Source organism: Salvia hispanica, chromosome 2 (genome assembly GCF_029641045.1).
Source record: "Salvia hispanica isolate PSC_SH4W2 chromosome 2, Shi_PSC_v1, whole genome shotgun sequence".
Lineage (NCBI taxonomy): Eukaryota > Viridiplantae > Streptophyta > Magnoliopsida > Lamiales > Lamiaceae > Salvia > Salvia hispanica.
In genome coordinates this window covers 2794571-2821690 of record NC_142693.1, presented here as the reverse complement: position 1 = coordinate 2821690, position 27120 = coordinate 2794571, and the positions used below count along the sequence as shown (strand labels likewise).

At 36.0% G+C, this 27120-nt stretch overlaps 3 protein-coding genes and 1 pseudogene across 5 annotated transcripts; 1 reads left to right on the top strand and 3 right to left on the bottom strand.

Moving 5' to 3' along the window:
* Positions 1-845: 845 nt before the first annotated feature.
* Positions 846-3510, bottom strand: LOC125213102 (2-oxoglutarate (2OG) and Fe(II)-dependent oxygenase superfamily protein). The gene is made up of 2 exons (XM_089064515.1): positions 2794-3510; positions 846-1343 (listed from the first exon to the last, which is right to left on the bottom strand). The coding sequence occupies exons 1-2, from the start codon at positions 3508-3510 to the stop codon at positions 1029-1031; spliced, it is 1032 nt and encodes a 343-aa protein (XP_088920641.1). The 3' UTR covers positions 846-1028.
* A 5748-nt stretch (positions 3511-9258) lies between these two features.
* Positions 9259-12057, top strand: LOC125201775 (omega-3 fatty acid desaturase, chloroplastic). 2 transcript variants are annotated; one of them, XM_048100024.2, is made up of 9 exons: positions 9259-9417; positions 9566-10080; positions 10304-10393; positions 10506-10572; positions 10684-10776; positions 10880-11065; positions 11163-11243; positions 11334-11471; positions 11564-12057. In XM_048100024.2, the coding sequence occupies exons 2-9, from the start codon at positions 9581-9583 to the stop codon at positions 11729-11731; spliced, it is 1323 nt and encodes a 440-aa protein (XP_047955981.1). In that variant the 5' UTR covers positions 9259-9417; positions 9566-9580; the 3' UTR covers positions 11732-12057. The 2 variants fall into 2 exon arrangements, with proteins under 2 accessions (XP_047955981.1, XP_047955980.1); XM_048100023.2 differs by having other exon boundaries at positions 9261-10080.
* Positions 12058-12265: 208 nt separating this feature from the next.
* LOC125201734 (N-(5'-phosphoribosyl)anthranilate isomerase 1, chloroplastic-like) lies at positions 12266-14738 on the bottom strand. The gene is made up of 5 exons (XM_048099972.2): positions 14511-14738; positions 14256-14312; positions 13351-13724; positions 13110-13273; positions 12266-12682 (listed from the first exon to the last, which is right to left on the bottom strand). Exons 1-5 carry the CDS (start codon positions 14539-14541, stop codon positions 12457-12459), a joined length of 852 nt encoding a protein of 283 aa, XP_047955929.2. The 5' UTR covers positions 14542-14738; the 3' UTR covers positions 12266-12456.
* Positions 14739-19511: 4773 nt separating this feature from the next.
* Positions 19512-21761, bottom strand: LOC125200597 (zinc finger CCCH domain-containing protein 29 pseudogene; annotated as a pseudogene). Its single transcript, XR_016135674.1, has 2 exons — positions 21603-21761; positions 19512-21462 (listed from the first exon to the last, which is right to left on the bottom strand). The product of XR_016135674.1 is annotated as a zinc finger CCCH domain-containing protein 29 pseudogene (transcript).
* Positions 21762-27120: the final 5359 nt, after the last annotated feature.

Genomic DNA, 27120 nt, shown 5'->3' with positions numbered 1-27120 from the left:
ATTCGAAAATTATTTATTGCATCACCACTAAAATCTATACAACAAAATATATATTTCATGCTCTAATTTGATGGGATTAAGGCTATTAGTTATCAATTCACTTATTTATCAGTTAATTTTCTTATTTATGGTAACTACTCAATTAGATTAATGATATTAGTTATCGATCAATTTATTGGTTGATCGAATATACACTAATTGTTTAGGTATTTTGGTTGATATTATGTGGGTATTTCACCACCTCATTTACATTATGGGAAGAACAAATTAGAGGTGACAAATCATGTGGAGGGTCTCATTCAAACTCGGTCTGTTAAGAAAAATTTCAATTCAAACACGAACTCGATCTGCTACCTTCTCCGAATACTTCCAGCGCACGACACGATATAATATGGATTCACACAACAAGATAACAAACGATAATGACCTGAACCTAATGTACAACAATACTATACTTGTACTTACACAATTAAACTTGATTTACATGATTAAAAAAAATCAATTTACGTGATAATAACCTAATTTACATTATTAAATCATGATATTACACGATTAAATCTGATTTACTCAATATAAAACCATATTTACATATATTTAGAGAACAAACATAAAGTATAATTAAAATATAATCGATTTACATTAAACTGAATTTTTAAAAATAAAATAGCATTCTTGTTAACGAAATAAAGTTAACAAAATATAGAGATTACTTACCATATATAGTAAAATTGGAACGAGTGACATTAGAAAATTAGCGGACAGACTAAAATGAGACGTGTAATCACAACCCAAAGGTGCATTCAGACATGGATCGAAGCATCTAAGATATGAAGAGGAGACATCTATTTTTGTAAAAACTTGCATTCAAACGATTTGTACATCAAAATTCAAAGAATAAATTGAAAAAAATCTTGTTCAATAAGTGGCTCACCAATTTCAAAATCGAGAAACATAACCCACGAGATTAAAGTAACATATCAATTGCAAAATCGAACTAGAGGCAAGCTCAAAAGACCCTCGTGATGAGATCAAGCGCGATATCTAAGAAGGGGGTCTTTGAATAGGAGAGGCTGGTGATAAATTCTCCATGCATAATCTTCCAAACTAAATGAGTTGAACAATCTCTTCTCTCCTTCCTTCTTGTTTGTGGCATCACCTTCACCGTTGTCATCATCGTCATCATCACCACCGATCAAGTTGGGAAGGAGGGGGCGAACGATGCTCTCCGCGGGAAGGGTGATAAGCAAAGACATGTTTATGCACGGATCATTATTAGGGTTCTCATCAAATGAACAAGGGAAAGGCCTTCCTCTCACTTTCTTTAGCTTTCCATTGCTCCAAACCTATTCCAATATTCAATTCTCATAAAGCATTATGCAAGAATATTTTAAACTCAAGAGCAACTACTTTTGTCTACAAAAATATACTAATTCAATACATTAATTTTCAACTGAATTTAAATAAATCTCATTCATAGAAAACTAGCTAACTGTTAATCAAGTTAGGTGTTCAAATACATAGCCGGCCATTGATGAATTTCTTTAAAAATCAACTAACCTTATTAGTCAAGAAATCCAGCAAATTATAGTAGTATGTAGCCTAACTTAATTTGACATTTCATACTAGATACATATAAATAATTACACGTGCACGTATCATAATTAAAGAATCATATATGATCCTACCAAATCTATTGGATAAACATGGAAACCGTAGTTTACGTAGCATATTTTTGAAAAATAAATGATATATCAATCTAAACGTGTAATGTGTATAGCTATCTTTATTATTCCATTTATCTTCGAATATACTAATATTTGCTATGTTTGGTCATTAATTTTTTTTAACAAATAAGACAATGCAATGATGCATTGAACTAAGTGGATGTATTTGATTTTACTTTATTTTAAAACAACGTATTGGAATTAAACTCTTTTCCGAAACTAGCATTAGTTAAAACTCTATTAATATCTTAACACAGGGCCATGTTAGGGTGCCACCACCTCTTAAAATAACACCATATTACCATTTCTACCTAATTATTTGTGTACGTAGACGAATAATAAGCTGCCACGTGGCAAAATAAATAAATAAATAATCTGAAAAAGACGGCCAGCAATTTGTTGTTCTTTATACAACAATTTTTCTTGTCCAGCAATATCCGACACACTAGACAGCAATGCGTATTGAATATTGCTGTGCAACATTTATAATATTACTGTATAAGTGGTGTCACGGTGTCACTTTAAAAGGGGTTGTCATTTTAACACAAACCTCTTAACATATGTCTAATCACATTATATAATTTAGTGATTCACAGCTAACAATTTAAAGATTTTTCAAAAAAAACAACAATAATATAAATAGTGACAGCACACCTACTAGAATTGGATGTTCTTTTCGAAACATATTATTTTCCATAATAATGTGTATGTAATCAAAACTACTACTACTATTTTCGTTTCTTTCATTCTACTCCCTCGATCCCAGATAATTCATCTCAGTTTTCCATTTCGGTCCATTCCATATAATTTATCTCATTTCACTTTTAACATTTTTAGTAGTGGACTTCATATTCCACTAACTCATTCCTACTCACATTTTATTATAAAACAAATATATAAAGGTAGGATCCACATTCTACTGACTTTTTCAACCCACTTTTCATTACAATTCTTAAAATCCGTGTCCGATCAAAGTGACCCGAATTATCCGGGACGGAGGGAGTACTATTCTAGCATTCAATTAATTATTAATCAAAGTGCTAACAAATGTAATTAATTAAAATCTGACCTGAGCAATGTCACCAAGAGTGACTAAAACAGAACCCGCCAGCCCGGAAACCGTGACCCGACCCGAATCCGTTAACAGAGTCTGTTTTCGGGTCGTGATCTGGTAATGCAACCCGACCGCATACGGGTAGACCCGACCCGGTTTCCTCGCTCCACCGGATATCCAGAGGAGCGAGGAGAGCTGGTCCCGGGTCGGGTTATCGAACCCGACCGCGGAGGCCAGCTCTTCTAGGACCTTCAGCCCCAGCCTCTCTAGTTCCGCGGCAAAGCCGCAGAACTCGGAGAGGGAGGGGTCGAGGCAGAGCGATTCGCTGCCGTCGTCATCGTCGTCGTCGATTTCGTGGCCGAGCGGCCAGTTGGAGGGGAAGAGGAGGTGCTTTTGGGGGAGGGGGAGGGAGAGGAGGGAGAGGGCGGCGGATTCGGCGGAGAGGGGGAGATCGGAGGGGATGGGGTGGTGGGTGAGGTGGAAGAAGCCGAATTGGGTGGCGGCGGGGAGGAGAGTGGAGGGGGTGAGGGCGGAGAGGGGGATGGAGGGAAGGGTGGAGGTGGTGGGGAGGGAGAGGGAGGGGGGGAGGCGGTGGAGGAGAGTGGAGAGGAGGGCGGAGGAGGTGGAGGAGGGGAGGTCGGAGGAGAAGGAGGGGGTGGGAGGGGGGGCGGCGGTGGAGGAGAAGGAAGGTGGGAGAGGGTGGTGGTGGGATGATGAAGATGATGATGCCATTTTGAGGTGAATTATTGAAGTAATCGTTTGTTTTTTTATAAATGATTTCTCCCGCCTGCACGAGGCTTGTGGGCTTGTACTAATAAGAAAGAAAAAAGAAAAAGTAATACCAATAATCTAAGACTCCGTTTGCTAGAAGTAATTGATATGGAATTGAATTTGAAGAATTTGTGCATAAATAATATACAAAAAATACACATTCATACATGCTTTACACAAAATTCACTTACTATATACCACAAAATACACTGCACACTCTACACACGCTATACACACGTTACAAACGCACTATACACAAAATACATATACTGCACACACACAATCCACATACTACACAAAATACAAAAACATTGCACACAATATACACACACTAACACACTGTAGCGTGTAGTGTGTGGAGATATGTGTAGTGTGTGTAGTGTATGAAATGTGTATAGTGTGTGTGTGAAATGTGTGAAATGCGTGTAGTGTGTGAAATGTGTGAAATGCATGTAGTGTGTGAAATGTGTGTAGTGTGTGCGTGAAATGTGTGAAATTTGTGTAGTGTGTGTGAAAAAAGTGTGTAGTGTGTGAAGTGTATGTAGTGTGTCAAGTATGTGTTGTGGATATATAGTGAAAATATTTAATTTTATAACTATTTGGAATTCCAATATTCTACTTTTGATATGAAATTCAAATTGTGGAATGGAAAGATTTGGAATTGCAATTCAATTTCTCCAAATATTTTTGTAATACCAAACACTGGATTTGGAATTGAAAGGCTCCAATTCCAATTCCACGCCTCTAATTACATTTTCCTCATATATCCTAATATTAAATGTAAATGACATGGATTTAATACTTCATCTGTTCCGCCATAAACGATGCATGTTTTCTAGGCACGAGATATAAGAAAATAATGTTAAAAAGTTAAAGTAGAGAATAAAGTAAAAGATAATAATTATGTTATATTTTGTTTAAAAAGAAAATAATTCATGGGGGTGAATCTAATGATAACTTCTTTTGCAAAATGTACTTACAAATTAATGTTGAATATGTGACGATATTATTTGAATAAAAGAATGACTAGTTAGATAGAAACTTAAAATATCAAATGCTTCTATGTGTGTAGCATATTCCTAGTTCAAAACACAAAAGGAAAAGACTCGATATATTTGCATAAAAATTGAACATGGAGAATTTAATTTTTTATTTGGACAATCAAACACAACTTACTTACATGTTTTCCCTTTAATTAACAATTCACGGATTAAAGTTACAAGGTACAACGATCACGAGAGAAAGTATAAATTATTGTTGCCCTTATGTAGTGAAAATTACTAAGGAGGAATGTTGAAATAGATATTTTCAATGCTAGCAATCAACGTCTTTATTGCATAATATATTTCCTTTTATTTCTTTCTTTTAAACATTAAATTTTTTTATTCTCTCTTTTTTTTTTTTTTTTTTAGATATACCCATACCCATAATTTATTTCTTTAATTTTCACTAATACTACTTAATATTTCTGTTTAAACAACCGGTAACTAATTAATTGAATTATTTTGAAGCTTATATAATCAGTTTAAGCATGTGAGATGCACTATCGCCTAATTTAATATTCTTCCAACAAGACCATAACCATTTGTTCCATACCTGTTGTCATAAATTGTGGCTGATTTTCAAATATATCTACTACAGTGTATTTTTTTTATTATTTTTTATATCTTTTCCCAGATAATTAATTAAGTTCTTGCAATTTGTAAGTGGAAGTTAGGCTGCTGCCAGGATTAAGGGATGCTGTCCCTTAATCATATGATTTTTTTACTCGAACTATCATCTGAAAAGAGAATAATGATGTACTTATTTTGCTTTTCCCTTTTTTCATATTTTTGTCCGAACACGATTTATCATGATTTTTTAATTTCAGGTTGAAAAGGGAAAAGTGCAAGGAAAAAAATAAGCGACATTTGGTAATGTATAAATCATATGTTTCGTTTGATAAAATACATAAATTTGATCATTAGTTAATCTTTTGTCTGATCTTTACAATGACATGTATGATTAGTCTTGGCCTATAAATATTACTTCTATATAATGTTTTTAAATTATGATCGAATCGGTTAGTTCGAACGTTCGACTGCAAACACCGATGCTTATTTAGGTCTGATTCGCATATTGAATCGATGGACTAAAAATGAGCAACATTAAATTTTATAGGAGTACCTTATAGTGTTTTGAGTCATTAATCAATAAAAAAGGTATGGAACACCTTAACTACTACTACTATAAGCACTTTTATGACACATTATGAACTTTAAATGTTTCGATACGATCAGTCGTCAAATAAATCGAGATGTTGAATTTTTAACGGCTACCTTTGTTGGTTAGCTTACCAGATCTCTTGTGACAAAATTAATCTCAAGTAATATTGGGGTCGTTCAATTTAAAACTATATCACAAACATATTAATTTTGAGCAAGCGACAGTAACTTACCTATGTTGTATTAATAGTGTGAGCTCATTTCATCCTAAATTTTACTATTTCTTTCCTAAGAACTTGCACTTGAAAATTACTCCACTTATATATTTGAAAATGTAAAATGTAATAGTGGGCTTTCTAATAGTCTAACACGGGCTCGGCTTGCTAGGCCCAGACGAACAACCTATTAGGCCTACCCAAAATTATGTATTGAGTTCATTAATACTACTAATAGTAGTAGTATATTTTAATCAATCTAATGGCATGATTTAGGACTTAAAATCAATATTTTTATAAGTCAAAAAACAATCTAGCTTCGAGAATAGGCATCTAGCTAGTGAATAGGCATGTACCTAGTATCTACACTTCAAAAAAAAAGACACGAAAAAAAAGTGTCAATTTGTAAATGGCCGGTGCAAACAGCCGTAGAAATTAGTTTGCCATATTAATTTATCAGATATATTGAAATTAAATACTTTCTCCGTCCTATTTTGATCCAGCACACGTATGGAAAAAAATATAAATACTAACAAAAAATATTTAATAAAATGTGACTCGTACTGTTATACTATTCCTAATAAAACGTGGATAAAATGAATTAGTAGAATGTACTATTATTTATTTAAAAATAATAAAATGAAATACTATTTATTAATGAATAATATGAGACATTTAGTTACGGCCAAACGAATTAATTTTGATCACCATGTATATAACATACCATGATAAAAAATTTAAATTAGGCCGCTGATAGTATAATTCTTCTAATGTAGATAACAATAATTATTGAGAGAGCATATGTAGTTACTTCGATCCCAAACACTAGTTACGATATAAATTTTCGCATGAAATTTTAGTAAATTTTAATTTATAGCTTCAATTTAGAGAATTATTTATTTAGTCACAATCAAGGGCTTAAATTATGATATACATAGCTACGTTTTTAATCAAAATTATGAAATTAGAGCCTAATGTATTGTATTTAACACTAATAACATTTCTAGCAACGAGGAGGCTATCATTATTGGACCATATGCGGGGTCGAAATCATATGTGAAAGTCAACACTGTTGCACTAACTTTCAGGTGCAACTATCATTATTGGACCATATGCGGGGTCGAAATCACATGTGAAAGTCAACACTGTTGCACTAACTTTCAGGTGCAACTATCATTATTGAACCATAGGTGGGGTCGAAATCACATGTGAAAGTCAACATTGCTGCACTAACTTTCAGGTGCAATTCCGACCACATTGGTGGTCCGACAACATTGTTGTCTATAGATTTTTCTTCATTTTTCACACTATATACAAAATAAATCAAAATTAAAACTATGTACTAAAATTATCCAGATATTCATGCTACAGTATAAACTATATTTAGCGTGTAAAATTCTGATTGTAAAAAATAAAGGCTATATAATTCAACACGTTTAATTCGTCAGTTAGGTAAGTGGTTTCTGAACCGACCAATTTAATTGATGAGTCAAATTTTTGTTGATAAAAGTTGGTATAGTACTATCTTTTTTGGTCGGTACTCGTATCATGGGCAATTAAACAAAATTAAAAATAATAATTTTATTCTTATATTGTCCTAATTTTCCAATTGAGTTTTCATATTTCTTGATTATTGTATTTTGAGTTCATATACTATTCATTGGATTAAATAAATATTTACTATTGTAGTTTTTGTTTATTTTATTCACTACTTTATTTATTTGATATTGCAATGGAGATTTTTTTTTAACACGTGAAAACGTTTCCACGAGGACTACAAGCATTGAATTCATCTATTTATTTGGAAAATCAAAGCATTAGTACATCAACTACTGCTTATTGTCAATAAATATGTATGTTGAATGTAATAAATACGTATTGTCAAGAAATTTTATTTTAATAATTTCCCACATAAGGTCGGTACTATAGAAAAATGAATATTTTGAAACTTAGAGACCCAATATTCAGGTGGGGTCGGTGGTTCTACTAACCATATCGTCAAACAATAAATTCGGCCTTTTAGATTTGATATCAATTTAGTGTTGCAACTCCGACTTAATCTTTCGGGGTTGAAATTCATTTTCATTCTTCGTCTGCCATCTATCGCAAGCGACGCCGCACCATCTTGGCCTTTCGATGTTGATGACAACTTTTTTTTACCGCACACGAATTCTATTTTCTGGATCTATAGCTAAGCTCAACCCCCTTTCTAATTTAAACCTCCAAATCATCGTTAAAAAGCAAATCAGAATTTTGATTATTGAATAACATGAAGTAAGAAAATATCCAAATAATTTTATTGCACGTGGCGAAATAAAAAAAATGGAAAGTATAGTCATTAGTTAATAAGGCAGCTCATGCAAATATCTTGTAATCAATGACATGAATCCAACACCCAATTAAATATGGAGTAACAAATAGAGACGAGGGATTTAGTCAACTTTATTATTAAATTTTAACATCACCAAACACCATAACCTTGTTGTCCTATTCCTCTCCCCACACCAAATCCATTAAATATATAATCACAATTTCCTATCACAATATTATAACACAAGTTAATTGATCAAAATAAATTACTCTCTCTGTCTGAGATTAAGAGTCACTTTTTGCCATAAAAGTTCGTCCCAATTTAAAAGTCACATTTACAATTTTTCATATTTAATCATATAATTTCATCCCATTATTCATCAAAACTACATAAAAATATCATTATTTACATTAAAATAAACCAAGATAAAAATAAAAAACTCCAAAAAAGTCAAAAGGCACCACACCAAATCCATTAAAAATATCATCACAATTTCCTACCACGATATATAACACAAGTTAATTGATAAAAATAAATTAATCCTTCCATCCCAAATTAAGAGTTTTTTCTCCATAAAAGTTCGTCCCAATTTAAAAGTCGTCCGTATTTAGAATTTTTCACATTTGGTCATACAATTTTACTCCATTATTCATCAAAATTACATCAAGGTGTCATTATCTACATTAAAATAAACTAAAACAAAAATAAAAAACTCCAAAAAAGTCAAAAGGAACGCACCTTCAACCAACCCACCTCATTTATTACACACTCTATCATCTCATTTCATTTATTACACGCTCCACTATCTTATGTTCTCATTTTATTTATTACACATTCTCTCACCTTATTTCATTTATTACACACTTCAATTCTTTCTTAAAACTTGAGCTATAACTATATCTAACTCCTAATCTGGGACGGAGGAGTATTTAAATAAAGTTAGTCATTGTTGAATACACAAATTTGTACAGATCTCGGGAGAGAGAGAGTTACAGTAGTAGACCATATAAGTGGAAACATAGATGGTGGGGAAGGAAAGAGAGGAGAAATAGAGCCTCAAATTGGGTTATATAAATGAATCACATTCACCTCAGATTCTAAGCCTCACCAAAATCAAGTTGGGATTCTTGAATTTGAGGTGAGTATCACTTCCATTATCCATCCATTTTCTGCTGATTATACATACACATCTACATACAATTCTGCAAGCCCCTCAACTCCACACACATTCTCTTTCCCACCCCAGTTACAGAAACTGATAAAGGTGCGATCTTTACCATTTTCAGATTTGGGGTGGTGAAATGGCCAGTTGGGTTCTATCAGGATGTGGTCTAAAGCCACTTCCAAGAATCTACCCTATGCCAAGAACTGTCTCCAGTCCCAACCCCTCAAAGCTGAGAATTTCAACAGCAGATTTCTCCAGTGATTCCAGCTCATTGTGCAGTGTTGGGAGAGGGAGGAATTGGGGTTTGAATGTGAGTGCCCCACTGAGATTTCAGGAGGTGGGGGAGGAGGAGAATGAGGAGAGGGAGAGTGAGGTGGTAAATGGTTTTGGTGGTGGTGATGGATTTGACCCTGGTGCACCACCCCCATTCAAGCTGGCTGATATTAGGGCAGCCATTCCTAAACATTGTTGGGTCAAGAATCCATGGAAGTCCATGAGCTATGTTGTGAGAGATGTTGCTGTGGTTTTTGGATTGGCTGCTGCTGCTGCCTATTTGAACAACTGGGCTGTGTGGCCTCTCTACTGGTTTGCTCAGGGAACTATGTTTTGGGCTCTGTTTGTTCTTGGCCATGATTGGTAAAGTTCTAATCTTTTTTTTTGTGGAGTGGTTTTGGTTGTTTTTTTCTAATTCTTGAATTGTTTTGGGCTCTGTTTTTGTGTTTGTGTGATTCTTTTTAATTATTCTTTTGGGCTCTGTTTGTTCTTGGCTATGATTGGTAAATTTGTAATCTTTTTTTGTGGGGTGGTTTGGTTTTGTGTTTGTTTGATTCCTTTTGATGATTCTTGAATTGTGTTTCAGTGGACATGGGAGCTTTTCCAATGATCCAAAGTTGAATAGTGTTGCTGGCCACCTGCTTCACTCTTCCATCCTTGTTCCTTATCATGGATGGTAAGTTTAAACCTTAAAACCATAACTTTTTTATGTATGATATATTAATATTCATATGTATGTAATAAACCAAAATTGATGTTAACAAATTGTGTAATGGTGAATGATTCAGGAGAATTAGTCACAGGACACACCATCAGAACCATGGACATGTTGAGAATGATGAATCTTGGCATCCAGTATGTAGTTTTTCCACTTTTTTATGAAGATAATTTAGTTGCATTTTTCGCGTTTTTGTTGATAGAACGTGCAAGTTGAGATGTCTGTTTTGTTCATGTTGTTTGTTCCAGTTGTCTGAGAAGATATACAAGCAATTGGATTTTGTGACCAAGAAGTTGAGGTTCACATTGCCTTTTCCTATGTTGGCTTATCCCATCTATCTGGTTGGCTTACTTTCTTCAGAATTCGAACTTTTGCATGTGAAATGTATGGTATTAGGCTCTCTTGATTGAAACCATTGCTCCTTTATGGTCCATGTAATGGCAGTGGAGCAGAAGTCCAGGGAAGAAAGGCTCTCATTTCCATCCAGACAGCGATTTGTTCGTTCCAAACGAGAGGAAAGATGTCATTACATCGACAGTTTGTTGGACAGCAATGGTTGCAATTCTCGCAGGGCTCTCTTTCGTTATGGGTCCTCTTCAGTTGCTCAAACTCTATGGCATACCTTACTTCGTTAGTTCCTCCCGTTCCTCTCCTCTCAATAGCTCCACGTTTTCTTCAACGTTGTTTTACCTTGTATAACTTGAAAAAAAATGGGATTCTGATGTAGGGATTCGTGGCGTGGCTTGATCTAGTTACCTACCTGCATCACCATGGCCACGAGGATAAGCTCCCTTGGTACCGAGGAAAGGTAAATTTAGCTTCTTGAATACACGAAACTCCACAAAGAATGTTGAAGTGTTCTTGTTTCAATCCCGGATTGATTTCGTTGGCGATGCAGGAGTGGAGTTATCTGAGAGGGGGGCTCACGACGCTTGATCGCGACTATGGATGGATAAACAACATCCACCACGACATAGGGACACATGTTATACATCACCTCTTCCCCCAAATCCCGCACTACCATTTGATAGAAGCAGTAAACATCCATCTTCTTCAAGAAAACTTGCTTCTTATATACAGTTTCACAGATTATTAATATTCACTGACCATTTGTGATTCTTGCAACAGACGGAAGCAGCAAAGCCGGTGCTCGGAAAATATTATAAGGAGCCTCAGAAATCAGGCCCTCTTCCATTATACTTGTTGGGAGTCCTCGCAAAGAGCATGAAAAAGGATCATTATGTGAGTGACACGGGTGACATAGTGTACTACCAGACCGATCCTAAGCTGAACTAAACCTCAACATGTCCATCGGTATATCTATAACAAATCGATAAATATGAGACGTGGAGGCTGCTGGGCTCGGAACCTCTAAGGGGTCGTCTTCTAGCTGCAGAGCCGATTTTTTCGCCCTCCGGTGATGGAGACTTATATAGTTATTACAAGATTAAAAAAGATTGATGTGTATTTCTATAAAGGATGTAATGATTGTCTCTATAAAGGATGTGATTTGTTGATGATATGCTATTGTAGTAGTGATATGTTTCCATGTAAACTAGTGTTTGGCATATGAATACTATGGAATAATTATATTCAAGTAATGTGATTCATTAAGTTATTCATGTGATGTATGGTGATGAAATTGAATGTGACATGTAATTGGGAATCAAATAGATGGGAGAATCTAATTGCAAGTCCACATGGAAATCAAGGTTGTGGATAAGCAAGTTTGAGTGTGTGGTTTAGAACGCTGAATTAGTGAAAACCAACCAAAATATACCAACACTATGCCACTATTTGTACCACATTTTTGTGATGCAACAATAATACTTTAATAACACACAATTTTGTGTTGGAAGATGGAGATTTGGACTGTTGAATTCAAAATCCATATGGATTCATTACAATAATAGTGTGGTCTTATGGTAAAATGAAAAAGCTTAACATGGCTAGAAATGAGGGTACTTGCAGAAAGAGGGTTTGAATACAGACATTTCTCATGGCTTCAGAAGCTCCATCACTCAATACTGTACCGAATTCACTGCCTCCATGAATGATGATATTCGCGATTTGTCCTTTTGAATTCCATCCGGACCACAAATTCCACTACTAACATCAATGCCAGTCGGCTTGAGAGTCGAAAGAGCTTCAAACACATTATCGGGCTTAATCCCACCAGCTAAAAGCCATCCTTGTTTGCTGCTAATAGATGGCAATCGGAACCTGGACCAATCGAAGCCTTTCCCGCTGCAATCATCCAAAGAAAAGTTTCAGTCATGGCTGCATACAGCTTGCAAACAAGAGTTCATGAAATAGGTCAAACTCAACTAGGCTATATTTTAACTCTGTGTCATGAGAATACAATTGAAAAACTGTCGAGTTACCTAGTTTCGTAACCTTTTCGTGTCAATAATGCTTATGTGTCAAAGACCAAGGAAATGAAGGAATCTGTTTTAATGCTCCTTGGAACATTTGGATGACTTTAATCTAAGTTTTAAACTCATACAAAAAGAGAAATACATAAACAATGACAGTTTGTTCTTGTTTAAGCAAAAGTCTTGCCTCAAAATTCCACAAAACAAACCAACAAATCAAATCGGAACACATGGCTTCATTCCGGCAAAATCAAAAAGATTATTAACATAAAGAAATACTATTATGACATCTTCCATACCTGCCGCCTGTAGCACTGTCGACAAGAACCCAATCAACTTGAGAGCATTCTTCATCAGAAATAGAATTCAAAAGTTCGCCATCTTCATTCGCGTGAAGAACATATATTACTTTGTTTTGTTTGACTACGACTTGAAAAGCATCCCTAGAACCCTTTCCATGAAGCTGCACGGACACGATACAGAATGAACAAAAGAAGAAAGGGAACAAAACAGATAGTGATGGTAAAGATGTGTATTAACCTGCACGTATCCAAGTTCTGCTTCATCAGAGGCTCTTAATATAGTCTCTGCATCATCATCGACGAACACCCCAACTGGCTCAGCTCCATGTTCCCTTGCCACCCTCGAAATCTCCTTGGCGACAGAAAGTGAAATAGACCTTTTTGATTTGGGCCAAATAATCATCCCAATAAGATTCGCACCGGCTTCTGCTGCCAAAGCAGCATCTCTAGCTGATGTGATTCCACACATTTTAACTAAAGGTTTAATCACCTTGATCTTATCATGTTCCTTTTGAGCAGAAGAAACACTTTCCGAGTGATTCACTGCACATGTTACCTTCATCTTAGGAAAAACTGGGATGCTGGACAAACGTGTTTCCACGAATGAGAGACCTGCAGATTGGCGGTGTGGTTGATCGGTCAATTTCACGTTTCACTGTTAAAATACAACAATTACTGTCTATCTTTACATATTACTACCAGTTACGAATGTTCCTCTATACAATGCAACCTTAACCAAACAAAAATGCGAAACTTTACTGTATATTGAATACGAAACAGTAAATAGATACGAAACAAGAGTATTACTTACAAGACGTTTGAGACGAACAAAAAACAATGTTAGTAAACAAATTGGACACCCCCAAAAGAGAAATATATAAACTTCCAGATTCAATCAAGAATATGACTTTTCATTTACTCACAACTTTTATTATGAAACTATCCAATTTCTATTCTTATTTTAACAGCAAATAAGCACCATATGTCAGTAATCAGAAGAGCTACCATAGCACTACTCAATACTCCTACAACAAGTCACTTTATTATTCATTTCTTCATCCATTCTTCAATTAAGATGGATTTCTCAGGGCACAGAAGCATAGAATCTCCAATTTAACTGATGCAAGTGATTTGCAGTAATACCTGGACATTTAGGCATATTAGACACTCCAGGCAAAAGCTGCACTCCCACATTGCCACCTAAACAACAAATAACACCAAATTTGTGAAACATGTTAAGAAAATGCAGTCATACAATGTACATCAAGGGTCTCATATGATGGGAATTAGAGAAAAAAAGGTTCAAACTTTACTACTTTTAGCAGGAATTTTCACAAACATCTGGTGCGCAGAAACGCATATGCATCAAACAAGGCTCAATTCTGCAATCGCACTTACTATTGAGAGGAAGAGTGAGGCCTGAGAGCATGTTACTGCAGCCGGTTAACAACACTAAAGGGTAGTAAAAAACTGGGATGAACTGAATACTTCCTTCGCCGTCGTTCTTGTCCAACTGCCTTGTGTTTAATGCTTACAAAAAAATCTGTTCTTTAGCTACAAAAATTAATGTAATTTGCCTATGGGAAAAATGGAAAAGAAACAGAAGTTAATGTAGATTTATTTATTGTTAAAATGTCAAATAAGCAGAAATAGTCATATTGAATTAAAATTATGAAGTTTTAAATATTTGATCTCTGGCGTATTCATTTGGACGAGCTATGCGTTGTTGTGACTATCGATTTTTAAAATGTCATCGCTATACAAACATGTACTCATAAAAAATAGATTTAACATTCATGGAATAATTATAACATTTCTACGTGTTTAAAAATGCTGTCACGTTGTCGCATATTTCATCGTAAATGAGACGGAAGGATGGTTGCGAAAATTTCAAACTATGTGATTTATAATTCATTTTTTAAAAAACGCTTTAGACAAATTAGAATTTAAAAATTAAGCCCAACAGCCCAAAACTTTAATCTTATAAGTTAAGCCATTGGCCCATTAGAGCAGAACCCAAATATCAAGTTTCTATTATTGGACCCAAGTTTTACCCGAGCAACATTTTTAATCTTTTTTAAATATTATTTTGGATATTCGTCACTAAAATAATAAACTTTGGTTAAATTTTAATATTTTTTATGAATTTTAAAATTGGTCTAGAATATTACAAGTTTTGGAATTTGTTTGATATTTCCCAAACCGATCCAAATAAGATATTTTCATTAAGGGCGGCCGATATGTATTATGGTATTTTAAACCACTTTTTAAGCTCATAATAAATAGGATAAAAAATCATTTAAAAACCTACATTGATTTAATTGTGTCAAGTATGATAAAAAAAAACCTTATAAGTTGGTCAAATATGGTGATAGATATGTCGTGGAAAATACCAAACAAATTGCAAACTTTGTGATATTCTAGACCAATTTTAAAGTTCGTAGGAAATACCAAACTTTGACCAAGGTTTATGATTTTAGGGACCGCAATATATTCTTATTATTTATTTACTTTTATAGATTTATTTTGACAAAATAATTCAAAAATATGATTATAATTATTAATATGTAAAGTAATTAAAAACAAAGTCTAATTTGTTTATTTTCTCTATAAATTCAACTAAATGAATGAATAATATAACAAATTAATCTTTGATTTTTAAGTAACTTGTAAAATGAATAATATCGGTCATAAATTTTAATGTACTATAATTAAATAAAATAAATAACCGTAATATAAATTCAACGAGAATGCTATTCGCAAAACAAAGTTTAGCATAAGATACGTAAAAATGAAGGTGAAAGGGATAATCCATTAGTATTTGTAAGTGGTGGAGAGGAGGGAATAAAGTTGTTATAGGGCGGCTATCAAATATTCAAATTAAAGCAAATAAACAACAACGATTGTAAGTAATTATTTAATTAGAAGTTGGTTTTGGGTTGGATTTTTTGTATCTAGCAAATAATAATATTTATCTTGTCGGGAGAATCACCTTTTCATTCACTAATCAAATTGGGACACTCACTAATAGGTTCTATACTGGTACTCCCTCCGTTCTAGAGTCATTTCATTTTCTGCACTCATTTTAAAAAAATAATAATAAATAGTTAAAGTGGAGAGAGAGTAAAGTAAGAGAAAAAATAATGTAGAAAAGAGTCTTATCTATAATATTCTCGCTCTTACTTTACTTTTTCTCCACTTTAACTATTTATAATTATTTTTTCAAAACGAGTGCGCAAAATGAAATGTCTCTATTACTATGGAACAGATGGAGTATATAATAGTAGAAAATTTTCATTAAATTGCACATTCTCATTCTTTTAGTACTAAGGCTCATTTATATTTTTCTTCTTTCATCCAATGTTTGCAATGGCCATCTCATAATCTCTATACATTTTTACACCGATGACAACATTCTTCACTGTGTACGATCCCACAAGTTCCGCTTTTTGAATCCGACAAGACTGACATGCCATCATGTTAGTATTTTTTTTAAATCAAAAAACATGTTAGTAGGTTGTAGGGGTAAAAGTTAGGGGGAAATCTATGTTAGTCAAAGAAAAAGTTAGGCGTGCATAAACACATGGTTATGATGAATTTATGATAAAGCTAGTGGTTTAGGAAAGTAGGCTTTGGTGGTGACGAATGATGAATATCTACGGTGATGCCCACTTTTATTAGCTCTTTGATTCACATCCCATTTAATTACACAATATCACCTAAATTAATTGTTTAGTGTGTGATTGCTTTTGCATACTTAATTTTGAGGCATGAGACATGAGAGAGTGACATCCACTATTTGTATGAACAAAAAATTGTGACATGAGTGAGTGACTTCCACTATTGTATACAAAAATTAGTATTCCAAGAATAAACATATGCTCCCTCCGTCCCTCATTAGCAGTCACAGTTTGATCGGGCACGAATTTTAAAAAATGTAAAAAAAAGTTGGTTGAAAAAGTTAGTGGAATGTGGGACCCACTTTTTTATATTGATTTTATAATAAAATGTGAGTGAAGTGAGTTAGTGGAATGTGAGACCTACTACCATTTATGGTAAAAATGAAGTGTGACTCTTAATTAGGGACGGACCGAAATGGAAAAGTGTGACTCTTAATCGGGGACGGAGAGAGTAATATTAAATCAAATTAATGTTTGCTAGAAAAGTCAATAAACAGTAGTAGCTGTGAATTTTCCTTTGAAGATTTCATCACAATTAATTGCAAGTTTGCAACCAAGCTCTGTTAACTAGCAATGTTTTCCACACATCAATAGAGGCAACACTTCCATCCACAAACAATGGTGGATTAAATGGGTCCCACCTCTTGCCCATAAGAGCACTCCCAATGGAGTTCCCTAAAAACTCCCTTATTTCTCCCTAACTCCTGCCACATCAGCGCCACATCAGCACCAAAATTTATCCCCAGTTTTTAGCCAAGTGCTACATTGGTTTCTCCCTTATTTCTCCCTTATTTCTCCCTAACTCAACATTTCATTTTTACATCATTATTTTTTATATTATTTAATTTTCCCTACAAATGTATTTAATAAATAGACTAATAATGAACAATTCATCGTTGTATTAATCATTGGAAAATATAATACAACGAGAAAAAAAAACCTACAAATAAAAAACGCAAATAAACAAAGATTTAAAAAAAAAAAATCTAAGACGGAGGGGCCGGAGGGGCGTCGGGATCGAGCCCCAGCGTACTCTGCAGGTGTTGGATGCATTTCCAGAGGGCCGCCTTTTCTTCAGGGGTCCCGCCGCCGGTGAAGTACAGCGTGTACATCTGGGTCAGATTGGCGACATTGCTCGAATAAGTGGCTTTTTCTAAGTCGATGACGGATTCCGACGCGACTTCCGACGTTGCGCCCTTCCCCTTCCGCCTCCCCTTCGCCTTCTTCACTCCCTCCGGGCGCTCGTGCGGACCATCCCCACTCAAGTCGATGTGGGCCGCGCTCCCCTCGCTCTCCGAAACGCTAAGTCGCGAGCGCACCGATTTCCCGTGCAGCGCGTCGTGCATTCCCGTCCGGAATTTGGGGAGATCCTTCAGCTTATCGTAGATGTTCCAATACTTGAAGCCCTTCGTCGACAAGTACTGGCTACTATACATCCGGATGGCCTCATCTCGGACCATGTGCTCGTTCTGGCCACTCGTCATGTGAGTCATCAAGTTAGAATAAATACCGTTGAAGTGCCCGCAGTCCCTCATGAGGCGCTCCCAATGCCGACGGATCGCCTCGCTGCCATGGTCCTTCATTGAGGCAGTCTTGTGGCTCCTGTACTTCGCGGCAATCCGCTCCCAGAATATGATCTCAGTCTGGTAGTTGCTGCGCTCCGCGTCCTGTGACGTGTCCGCCCAGCAGTCGGCTATCAGCTCGGACTCTTGCAGAGTGTAAGTAGTCCTTACCCGCTTCGGCCTCTCATCGGAACCCGTATCAGTCGCAGCCGACGACGCCGGCGCCTTCCCCCTCCCGCTCCTAGAAGGCGGCTCGGTGGGCGTTTCTTCCACCTCGAAGTCCTCCGCGCTCAGTGTCGCGGCCTGAGATTCTTGGTCGCCTGGGGTTGATCCGGGGGTGTCGAACTGGGGCCGATACACATCGTCGGCTGGAAAGGGCATTCTGCCGGCAGAGTTGAAGTACGGAGAAAGTCTCCGCGCCGGAGGAGTCTGCAAAGGAGACGGACCCCCGTATGGAAGTTGGCCGGGAGGAGAACCCATCGCCAACAACGACTGCATCCACTGCTCGTTTGCTTCATCCGTGTTGGGAATTTGTGAACTCGACTCTTTCCCCTTACCCTTATCCTTACCCGATCGGGAACTTTTCTTCCAAAAGCTCATAATTTTGATGAAAATTGAAGATTGGGAGAAGAGATTGAAAATGGAGAGAATGAAGATTGTGGGTGATGAATGGAGGAAGTGGAGGAAATATTTATAGGGGTGGAATGTAAAATAGCCGTTGGGTTCAAAAAAAAAAAAAAAAAAATTTTAATTATCGCCGATTATCGCCGAGCGTCGCCACAGTGGCCGGCGATCGCTCGGCGATAATCCGGCGTTAGAACGCCACTCGGCGAAGCAACGGCAACATTATCGCCGAATTATCGCCGACTTCGCCACAATGGCCGGCGATAATTCGGCGATAACCGGCGATTTATCGCCGAGAATTCGCCACCTCCATTGGGAATGCTCTAAGAGCAGAAAAACTCGGCATTTAGAGTTGTCGCTGACTCCACGATGCAGCAATTCCATCCCTATAACATATAGTTAAAGTTAATTTTTATTATTTTTCGACCATTCATTTATTTAGACATCCTTCTTGACTATATCTAATCCCATGAATTTCATTTTCTAAATCTCTCATTAGAGAGAGGAACATAAAAAAATAGTAACTAGATACATTAGAAATGAAATTTCTTGGTTTCCTTTCCTTAATTATCTCATGGATATCAAGAAATTACATAAGACAAGTGAAGAACACTTGTGTGGAATAAATGAAAAAATACAGATATATCTCAATCCTAATCCTTTCCAACTAAATCTTGATCAACATATAATCAAGATATTACATATTGTGATGTTATGTTATACCTTTCACTCTACACAATCTAACAATAATAAGATTCCCCAAAGAATATCACTTGAATCTCACTCACACACACAACTCAAGGCTCAAGCCACCATCTGCTCCTGCTCCACATACATCTGATCAATCCAATGGGACATCGGCTCGAGTCCACCGCGCCGCTGAGGAACATCCCGCACGAGCGCGTTCACCCACTCCGGCTCCTCCAGGCTTGGATTCGCTGATCCCGCGCTGCGAATCCCGAAAGAAGCCGACTTCCTCAGCTTGCTCGCGTCGTCGCCGTTGAACCCCCAGTCCACATTCCCATCGCCCGACCCCCAGTTCGAGAGCTTCGACGGAGGCGGTGCCATCGCCAGTCCGCTCGAGTTCGAGTGGCGGAACCCGAAGCTCTGGCTCCGCTTCGAGAACGCGCTCGACCTCGAGTTCATCACGGCCGCGGCCGCCGACTCGAACCCGTACGCGGCGGCTCCCGCGTTGTTCGAAGGGTAGCTCGCGCGCAGGTGGCCGAAGCCGTTGATTTTCGGCGACGACGACAGCGACGGCGACATTCCTTGCAAGTGAATCTGGAATAGATCATCCAGATTCGTAGGGTTCAAGTCCCCAGCAGCCGACGATGTTCTGAGCCGGCTGCTGGGGAGCTGCAGGGCGAGGGGAGCCGTGAGGCTCCCCTTGCTCTGCCACATCGGGGACGACGGCGGCGTCAGCGCCGCCGACCCGAGCGAGAGCGGGCTGATCGCCGCCGCCGCCGCCACATCCAACGACGCCGCGGCGGAGAAGGACTTCGGCGAGGGCATGGCCGAGCCCGTCGACGCGTACAGCGGGCGGAGCTCGTCCGCGCGGTGCGCGAAGAAGCAGACCTTCCTCGCGCAGCCGGTCTCGTCCTTGCAGAGGCGGGTCCGGTACTGCGCGGGGTGCAGCCACGACTCGAACACCCCGTGCGCGTACTCGCACGCGTCGCCCTTCCCGCACGCGCCCTTCTTGAAGTCGGGGCACGGCACGCACGTGTACGCGTGCTTCCTCGGGTCGCGGCGGCGCGCGTTCTCGCCCGGGTGGACGAAGGGGCACTCGGTCCAGTCGTGCGAGTAAGCCCTCGAGCACGGCTTCACCTTGAAACTATACATCCTGAATTCATCGCTGCCGTAGACGCCGTTGTTTATATCCGGCAACGGCAAATCGATCGGATACTCCTTCTTCTCCGGCGCCTCCTCGCAGATCCGCTCCTCCTCCGCGGCGGATCCGTTCAGCAGCATCTCAAGCCGCCTCCTCCTCGATCCGATCGACGATTTCACACACGGCGCGATCAATTCGCCGGCTCTTCTCCCCTTCGCATCAACGGCGTTGATGTCAGCGGAGGCGGCGATCAGGAGCTCCACGATCTCGACGGAGGACCAGGCGCCGCCCGCGGCGGCGCAGTGGAGCGCGGTGGCGCCATCAGAGCCACACGCTTTGTTGACATCGACTTTGCAATTCTCAATTAGATAGCTGAGAATCTCTGTGCTTCCATAGAGTGAAGCAATCATGATCGGAGTTCTCTCCTCAAACCCCATCTTCTTCGAGCCGAAGCTTCTCCCATACCAAAACCTGCTCTCGTTTACATCAACACTTTTTTCCTCAATTTCACAAATCAAACCAGCCAAATCATCCATGGCCGCCAATTCAAGCAGTATTGAGCTACTTTTTTGCTGAATTTCACTTCCAAATCCTGAATCCGTCGCCATATCGAAGGGGTAGAGATTACTCTTCGAACCACCGCACATCAATAAACCCTAAATTGAGAGAAAAATAGGGAAATTAGAATGATTATCTATAATTGAAACATTAATAACAGGAAATAATGATTTTTATACTATTTCTGAGTGAAAAATCTAGGAAAAAAATTGAGTCTTGCAGAAGAAAAGAAGCATACCTTGATTGAGAAGTGAAAGGATAAGTCTTTAAAGGGAAAATTGAAGGAATTATTGAGTTGAAGGATGAAGACTTTGGAGTGAGATTATGTGAATATATATAGGGAAGAAGAATTCACACATGGTGACTGAGCAAGAAGGAAGGAAAGGAGGAGGAAAGTGTGACTTTTCTTCTTGCTGCAATCATCTCTTTTCTTGGGAGGGAGTGTGTGAATACCTCTCTCCGTCACCGATTAAGAGTCACACTTTGATCGGATATAAATTTTAAGAAAGGTAAAAAAAGTTGGTTAAAAAAATTAGTGGAATATGTGATCCATTTTTTTATATTAGTTTTATACCCTTCGTCCGCGAATAAGAGTCCCGTTTTTCCATTTTAATCCGTCCACGAATAAGAGTCCGGATCACTTTTACCATAAATGGTAATAGGGTCTCACCTTCCACTAACTCATTCCACTCACATTTCATTTAAAACTAATATATACAAGTGGGACTGCTATTCCACTAACTTTTTCCCACTCACTTTTCTTAACATTTCTTAAAATCCGTGCCGCCCATGAATGAGACTCCTAATGGCGGATGAAGGGAGTGATAAAATGTGAGTGAATTGAGTTAGGGGAATGTGGGACCTACTTACTATTTGTGATAAAAATGAAGTGCGACTGTTAACTGAGGACGATCTGAAATGGACAAGTGTGACTCTTAATCGGGGACGGAGGGAGTATAATTAAAGAAATATGGAAATATTTTTCCAAAATTGGTCAAAAAGTCAAACTTCAAAGGAAGGGGTCAAAAGTCCACACTCTCACACTGCTTGTGTGTCTTACTGGTTCACCAGTTCAAAATGCAAATGCAGATTCAGGTGAAATGCAAATGCAGATGCAAATGAAGGAGAGCGGAGGGGGGCCCACGTGAGCGCGCGTTTTTTCCCGTTCACGTGTGGGGTCCACCTGCTTTGAAATTTCCTGCTGTGGCGCGTTGCCTGCACGCTCTCTTTTTTAATCATTGTTGTTAATTTTTTATTGTTTTTTATTAGTATACAACTTTATCTAGAAGCCTAATTGTGTGTAAAAATCTGTCTTTGTGCGTTTATGGGCATTAAAATAGCTGTAAAATATAAAAATAAGATGTTGATTTCAGATTTGAAGTATCCTCGAGCAATACATAGAGATTGAAGTATGATTAATCAATTAACTTTATAATTAGTTCTTTTAAATTGTGTATGCACTTTTTAAGGTCATTGGAAAAAATACATTATAGAAATCTAAAGATTGAAAATTTAAAGAATATATACATACATGAATGCTTTATGCATTTATATATTCAATGATCAATTACCTTATATTGTTTTTTAATTAAAAAAAAACGTTTGCGAATGAAATCAGTTCTATACAATATCAACGACAATCACTTTACAAGATATGCCAAAAACTGCCAAGAAATGAGATCAAATCTGTTCATTTCCATTGTTTGCTTTACGAGAAACAATTCGATCAACTATCTTATATTGTTTTTTATAAAAAAAAAAACATTTGCGAATGAAATCAGTTCTATACAATACCAACGACAATCACTTTACAAGAAATGCCAAAAACTGCCAAGAAATGAGGTCAAATCTGTTCATTTCCATTGTTTGCTTTACAAGAAACAATTCATTGAAGCCCGACAATTGATGATAAATCCATACTATTCATAAGAAATAGAACATATTTATTTCTTTTAAAATTGGTAAGATTTGCTATCTTGTTTGAATTATGTGAGCCATACCTACCCAAATCTTTACGGGCCTATTTCTATAAAAATGAAATAGAACAAAAGTGATCTAACCCTAAAGCAATTAAAATCAACATAGGTAAAAGCAATCTTCTATTAAAAACTATTATAAAATTAAAATAACGAATAAAAATAAATGGATATCACACATACTGACATTATTCATCATCCCATCCGATAAGAATATTTATCGTAAACAGATAACTGATTAAGAATTATATAGAATTTATGTAATATTGTACTTGCAACGAGTAAGCGATATGAAATTTATATAAATTTTGTAATAGTTTAGTCCAAACATCATATGTATTCATGATAATATTACATAATTTAGTTTATAAGACATTTTTTCTTTGATAAATGTACTGAACATTTGAGTGACTATGATCACATGATTAAATGCAGAATTATTTTTCATCTTCTTGAAAAAACATGAAATGCACTTTTATAAGAATTATGCCCTCTCTATTTTATTTTAAGCGAAAGACTTTTTCTGCACGAAATTATTTTTATATCGTGTTGTTTAATTTATTAATTGTCTATAAAATTAAAGCATCTAATATCATAAACTTTCAAAAAGTTGGGTTTTTCCCACAAACTTTAAAATTGGCAAATAATATCACGAACTTTATCTCGGGTTTGTTTTTTCACGCGAATGAAAATATTCCCACAAATAATATTATGATACAGATTTTTTTTCGTAATTTCGACAACAATTTTGAGAGCTTCAAGTTTTTGAATCTTTGAAGATAGTTTTTCTTGAAGCACACCCTCCAAAATTGTTATTCAATCTATTAAAATAACATGAATTTTTTCATTTGTTGAAAGAAAACAAACCTGGGGTAAAGTTCGTGATATCATTTGTCAATTTTAAAATTTATGGAAAAAATCCAACTTTTTAAAAATTTCATGGATACCAATATCTCAATTAAATAATAAGAAAGATATCCTAAAAGAAAATTTTTAACTCTAAAATCTAAGTAGGCCAATGGGGTATTTAGCCTTATCCATTTAGAAATCAAAGTGCTGTTGTTTTCTTGGAAAAAAGGCCCCATTTTCCCACACGTTTTCTTGTCGAAGAAATTGGTAATATGAACTTTTAAGATAAGATAGACAGTGTTAGTTAATAGTTGCTATATTTTATAGTTTGATAGTATTAAAACATTCACAAATTATATTTCTCAAAATTATTCTATTATTGGACTTCCTTTTCCCATCAGTTATAAGCACATCTCAACTCATAGTTCTCAAAATGGCAAAAACATATTTTAAACAATAATCTTATGATATGGAAACTCATCTTCAAGAATTAACACGCAAACACTGAATAAAGGAATACTAGGAAAGAAATAGGAATATAGCAATTGGATAAATTTATAATTAAACTCCTTTTTGGTAATATTCTTTTTTTGATCTGATTACTACTTGAATTAGCATTAGTATTAGAATGACTGGGTAGTGATAAAATGCAAACTTATATATTGTACAAATTCAAAACACCTCAATATAACTTCAACACTGTTTCAATATAATATCAAATTTTAAGATTTTAATGTCAATACAGTATCAACACAATATCAGCACAGCATCAATCATTGACTATCGTTGAAATTCTGTTGACATTTTCCTGTTGATGCTTTTTTGTGATTTCTTGACATTTTTTCAGTGGTCCAGATCATAGTTTTGAGTTTGTACAATATTTAGAGTTTTTATTTGATTACATGTACAGTAGAATGTCTTAATAACTTTTTACATCCAAAATTAATCATCACTTAAATAAAATTTACGACCACTGCAAGGTGGTTGTGGTATTGCATTAGCTTGAAATTTAAATGATGGAATTCATCTACGCATCATATAATTTTATTTATATAACTTTGTTGTATCTTTAATTATTACTCTATTTGGTGTATAATTACATTGGGGAGAAACTCACTTCCCTCTTCAGGATATGTTTTCTAATCATTAATAACAATATACTTATGATGGATTAATTCTCCACTCCATCCTATCAATTTTTTTGTTAAAACATGTGTCATTTTTAATGTTGTATTTTTATAACCAAGGGCATCGCGTTACTAATCTTTAACACCCTCTTTCTTGATTATTAAAACAATCGAATAAGTAAAGTTGCTTTCTAACATGTTTTGCTTATTTCAAAATTGCTGGAAATTGAGAAATAAAAACTTCTTTCCTTTTCTTTTACTTATTGTTTGATAATAAGTACTATAAGAGTGTTACAACAACCAATGAAATGATGCCACATGGCACCGTCCATTGCACAATTTTGAGTTTTGTAATACTTGTTTCGACATTTGAATTTTAATACAGTATTTATTTAGAGAAAAAGTTGTTGGTGGTTTTTCTAAAGTTTGCAATCTTTTATTGCAATGGTTTAATGTTTGAATTTAGATTTTAAAAGTATAATTTTTTAATTTTGAGCATTTTCTCCGTCCCATGGTAGTTGAGACATTTCTTTTGAGCACATGATTTAACAAATTTATATGGTAAACATTAAAATGAAAAGAGAGTAAAGTTATCGAAATGAAAATTCAGTAAATTACGAGAGAAGATAGACTTTTTTGCCAAAAAAGAAAATCTCTCAACTAACTTGGGATAACCTAAAAAGGAATACGACTCAATTACCTTTGGATTTGAGGGAGTATATTATTTTTTGAAATTTTTAGTTATTTTCTCGATCTCGTGATTATAGAAATTAAAATAACGATGTTAATAAATAAATTAAATCAAAAATTAAATGGGATATGCTACATAAAAAAAATATGTATAATTTCGATTCGAATTTATGGTTTGGGGCATGAGTGCCATAAAAACTTCGAAATTTTGTCAAGCAAAATTGGCTAGAAAGTCTAACGAAAAACCGAATAATAAAAGCAATAATTGACAAAGAATAGTTGTAAAATTATGTGAGTTTCTTTTTTGTAAAACAATGACGAAATTCATGAAACATTTCATAAATTGAGGACTTATGTTATGTGGGGCTTGTGTCAAGTCAACTACACATATTCACAAGTGTTTAATTTCTATTTCCAGATAGGATTTTATGAAAGAAAATATTTTCATTGGCTAATAAAACATTGGTAAGAAATAGTCAAAGTAAGGTTTAATTTTATGTCCATTGCATACGTGGTGATTAATATACTAAAATTTTCTATTGTCCATAAAAATAATATAACGAGTCACAATTTATGGAGAGTGACATGTATACTGATATAATTTGTAATAATGAGTTCGAATTTCATAAATATCTATTAAATTCAAGTAGCATTACACATTAATGAAGCACAACTATAAGTTGGAAGAATTTTATGGCCCATACGCTTTTTATTATGCTCCCTCCGTCCTCGATTAGAAGTCACACTTTGACTGGGCACGGATTTTAAGAAATGTAAAGAAAAGTTGATTGAAAAAGTTAGTGCAACGTGGGACCCATTTTTTTATTGGTTTTATAATAAAATATGAGTGAAACTAGTTAGTGGAATGTGGGGCTACATACTATTTATGGTAAAAATGAAGTGTGGCTCTTAATTGAAGATAGACCGAAATGGAAAAGTGTGACTCCTAATCGGGGACGGAGGGAGTGTAATGAACACAATTACTTTTCTTTTTAATCTTAAATACTGAAAATTCAATTGCTGATTAGTAAATTTCAAATGAATATAAATCCTAAACTAAGCTTAAACATATAGTACAAACCTAAGCATTAGAAAATTAGTAAACTTATATGTG

Excerpts from the sequence above, each read along its gene's own strand:
- LOC125213102 (XM_089064515.1), bottom strand. The coding sequence starts at position 3,510 with ATGGCATCATCATCTTCATCATCCCACCACCACCCTCTCCCACCTTCC. Across the intron at positions 1,344-2,793 it reads CTCTTGGTGACATTGCTCAG|GTTTGGAGCAATGGAAAGCT; the intron begins GTCAGATTTTAA and ends ATATTGGAATAG.
- LOC125201775 (XM_048100024.2), top strand. The coding sequence starts at position 9,581 with ATGGCCAGTTGGGTTCTATCAGGATGTGGTCTAAAGCCACTTCCAAGA. Across the intron at positions 11,244-11,333 it reads TCCCTTGGTACCGAGGAAAG|GAGTGGAGTTATCTGAGAGG; the intron begins GTAAATTTAGCT and ends TTGGCGATGCAG. Across the intron at positions 11,472-11,563 it reads ACTACCATTTGATAGAAGCA|ACGGAAGCAGCAAAGCCGGT; the intron begins GTAAACATCCAT and ends TTCTTGCAACAG.
- LOC125201734 (XM_048099972.2), bottom strand. The coding sequence starts at position 14,541 with ATGCTCTCAGGCCTCACTCTTCCTCTCAATA. Across the intron at positions 13,725-14,255 it reads TAATATGCCTAAATGTCCAG|GTCTCTCATTCGTGGAAACA; the intron begins GTATTACTGCAA and ends GCCAATCTGCAG. Across the intron at positions 12,683-13,109 it reads GACAGTGCTACAGGCGGCAG|CGGGAAAGGCTTCGATTGGT; the intron begins GTATGGAAGATG and ends GGATGATTGCAG.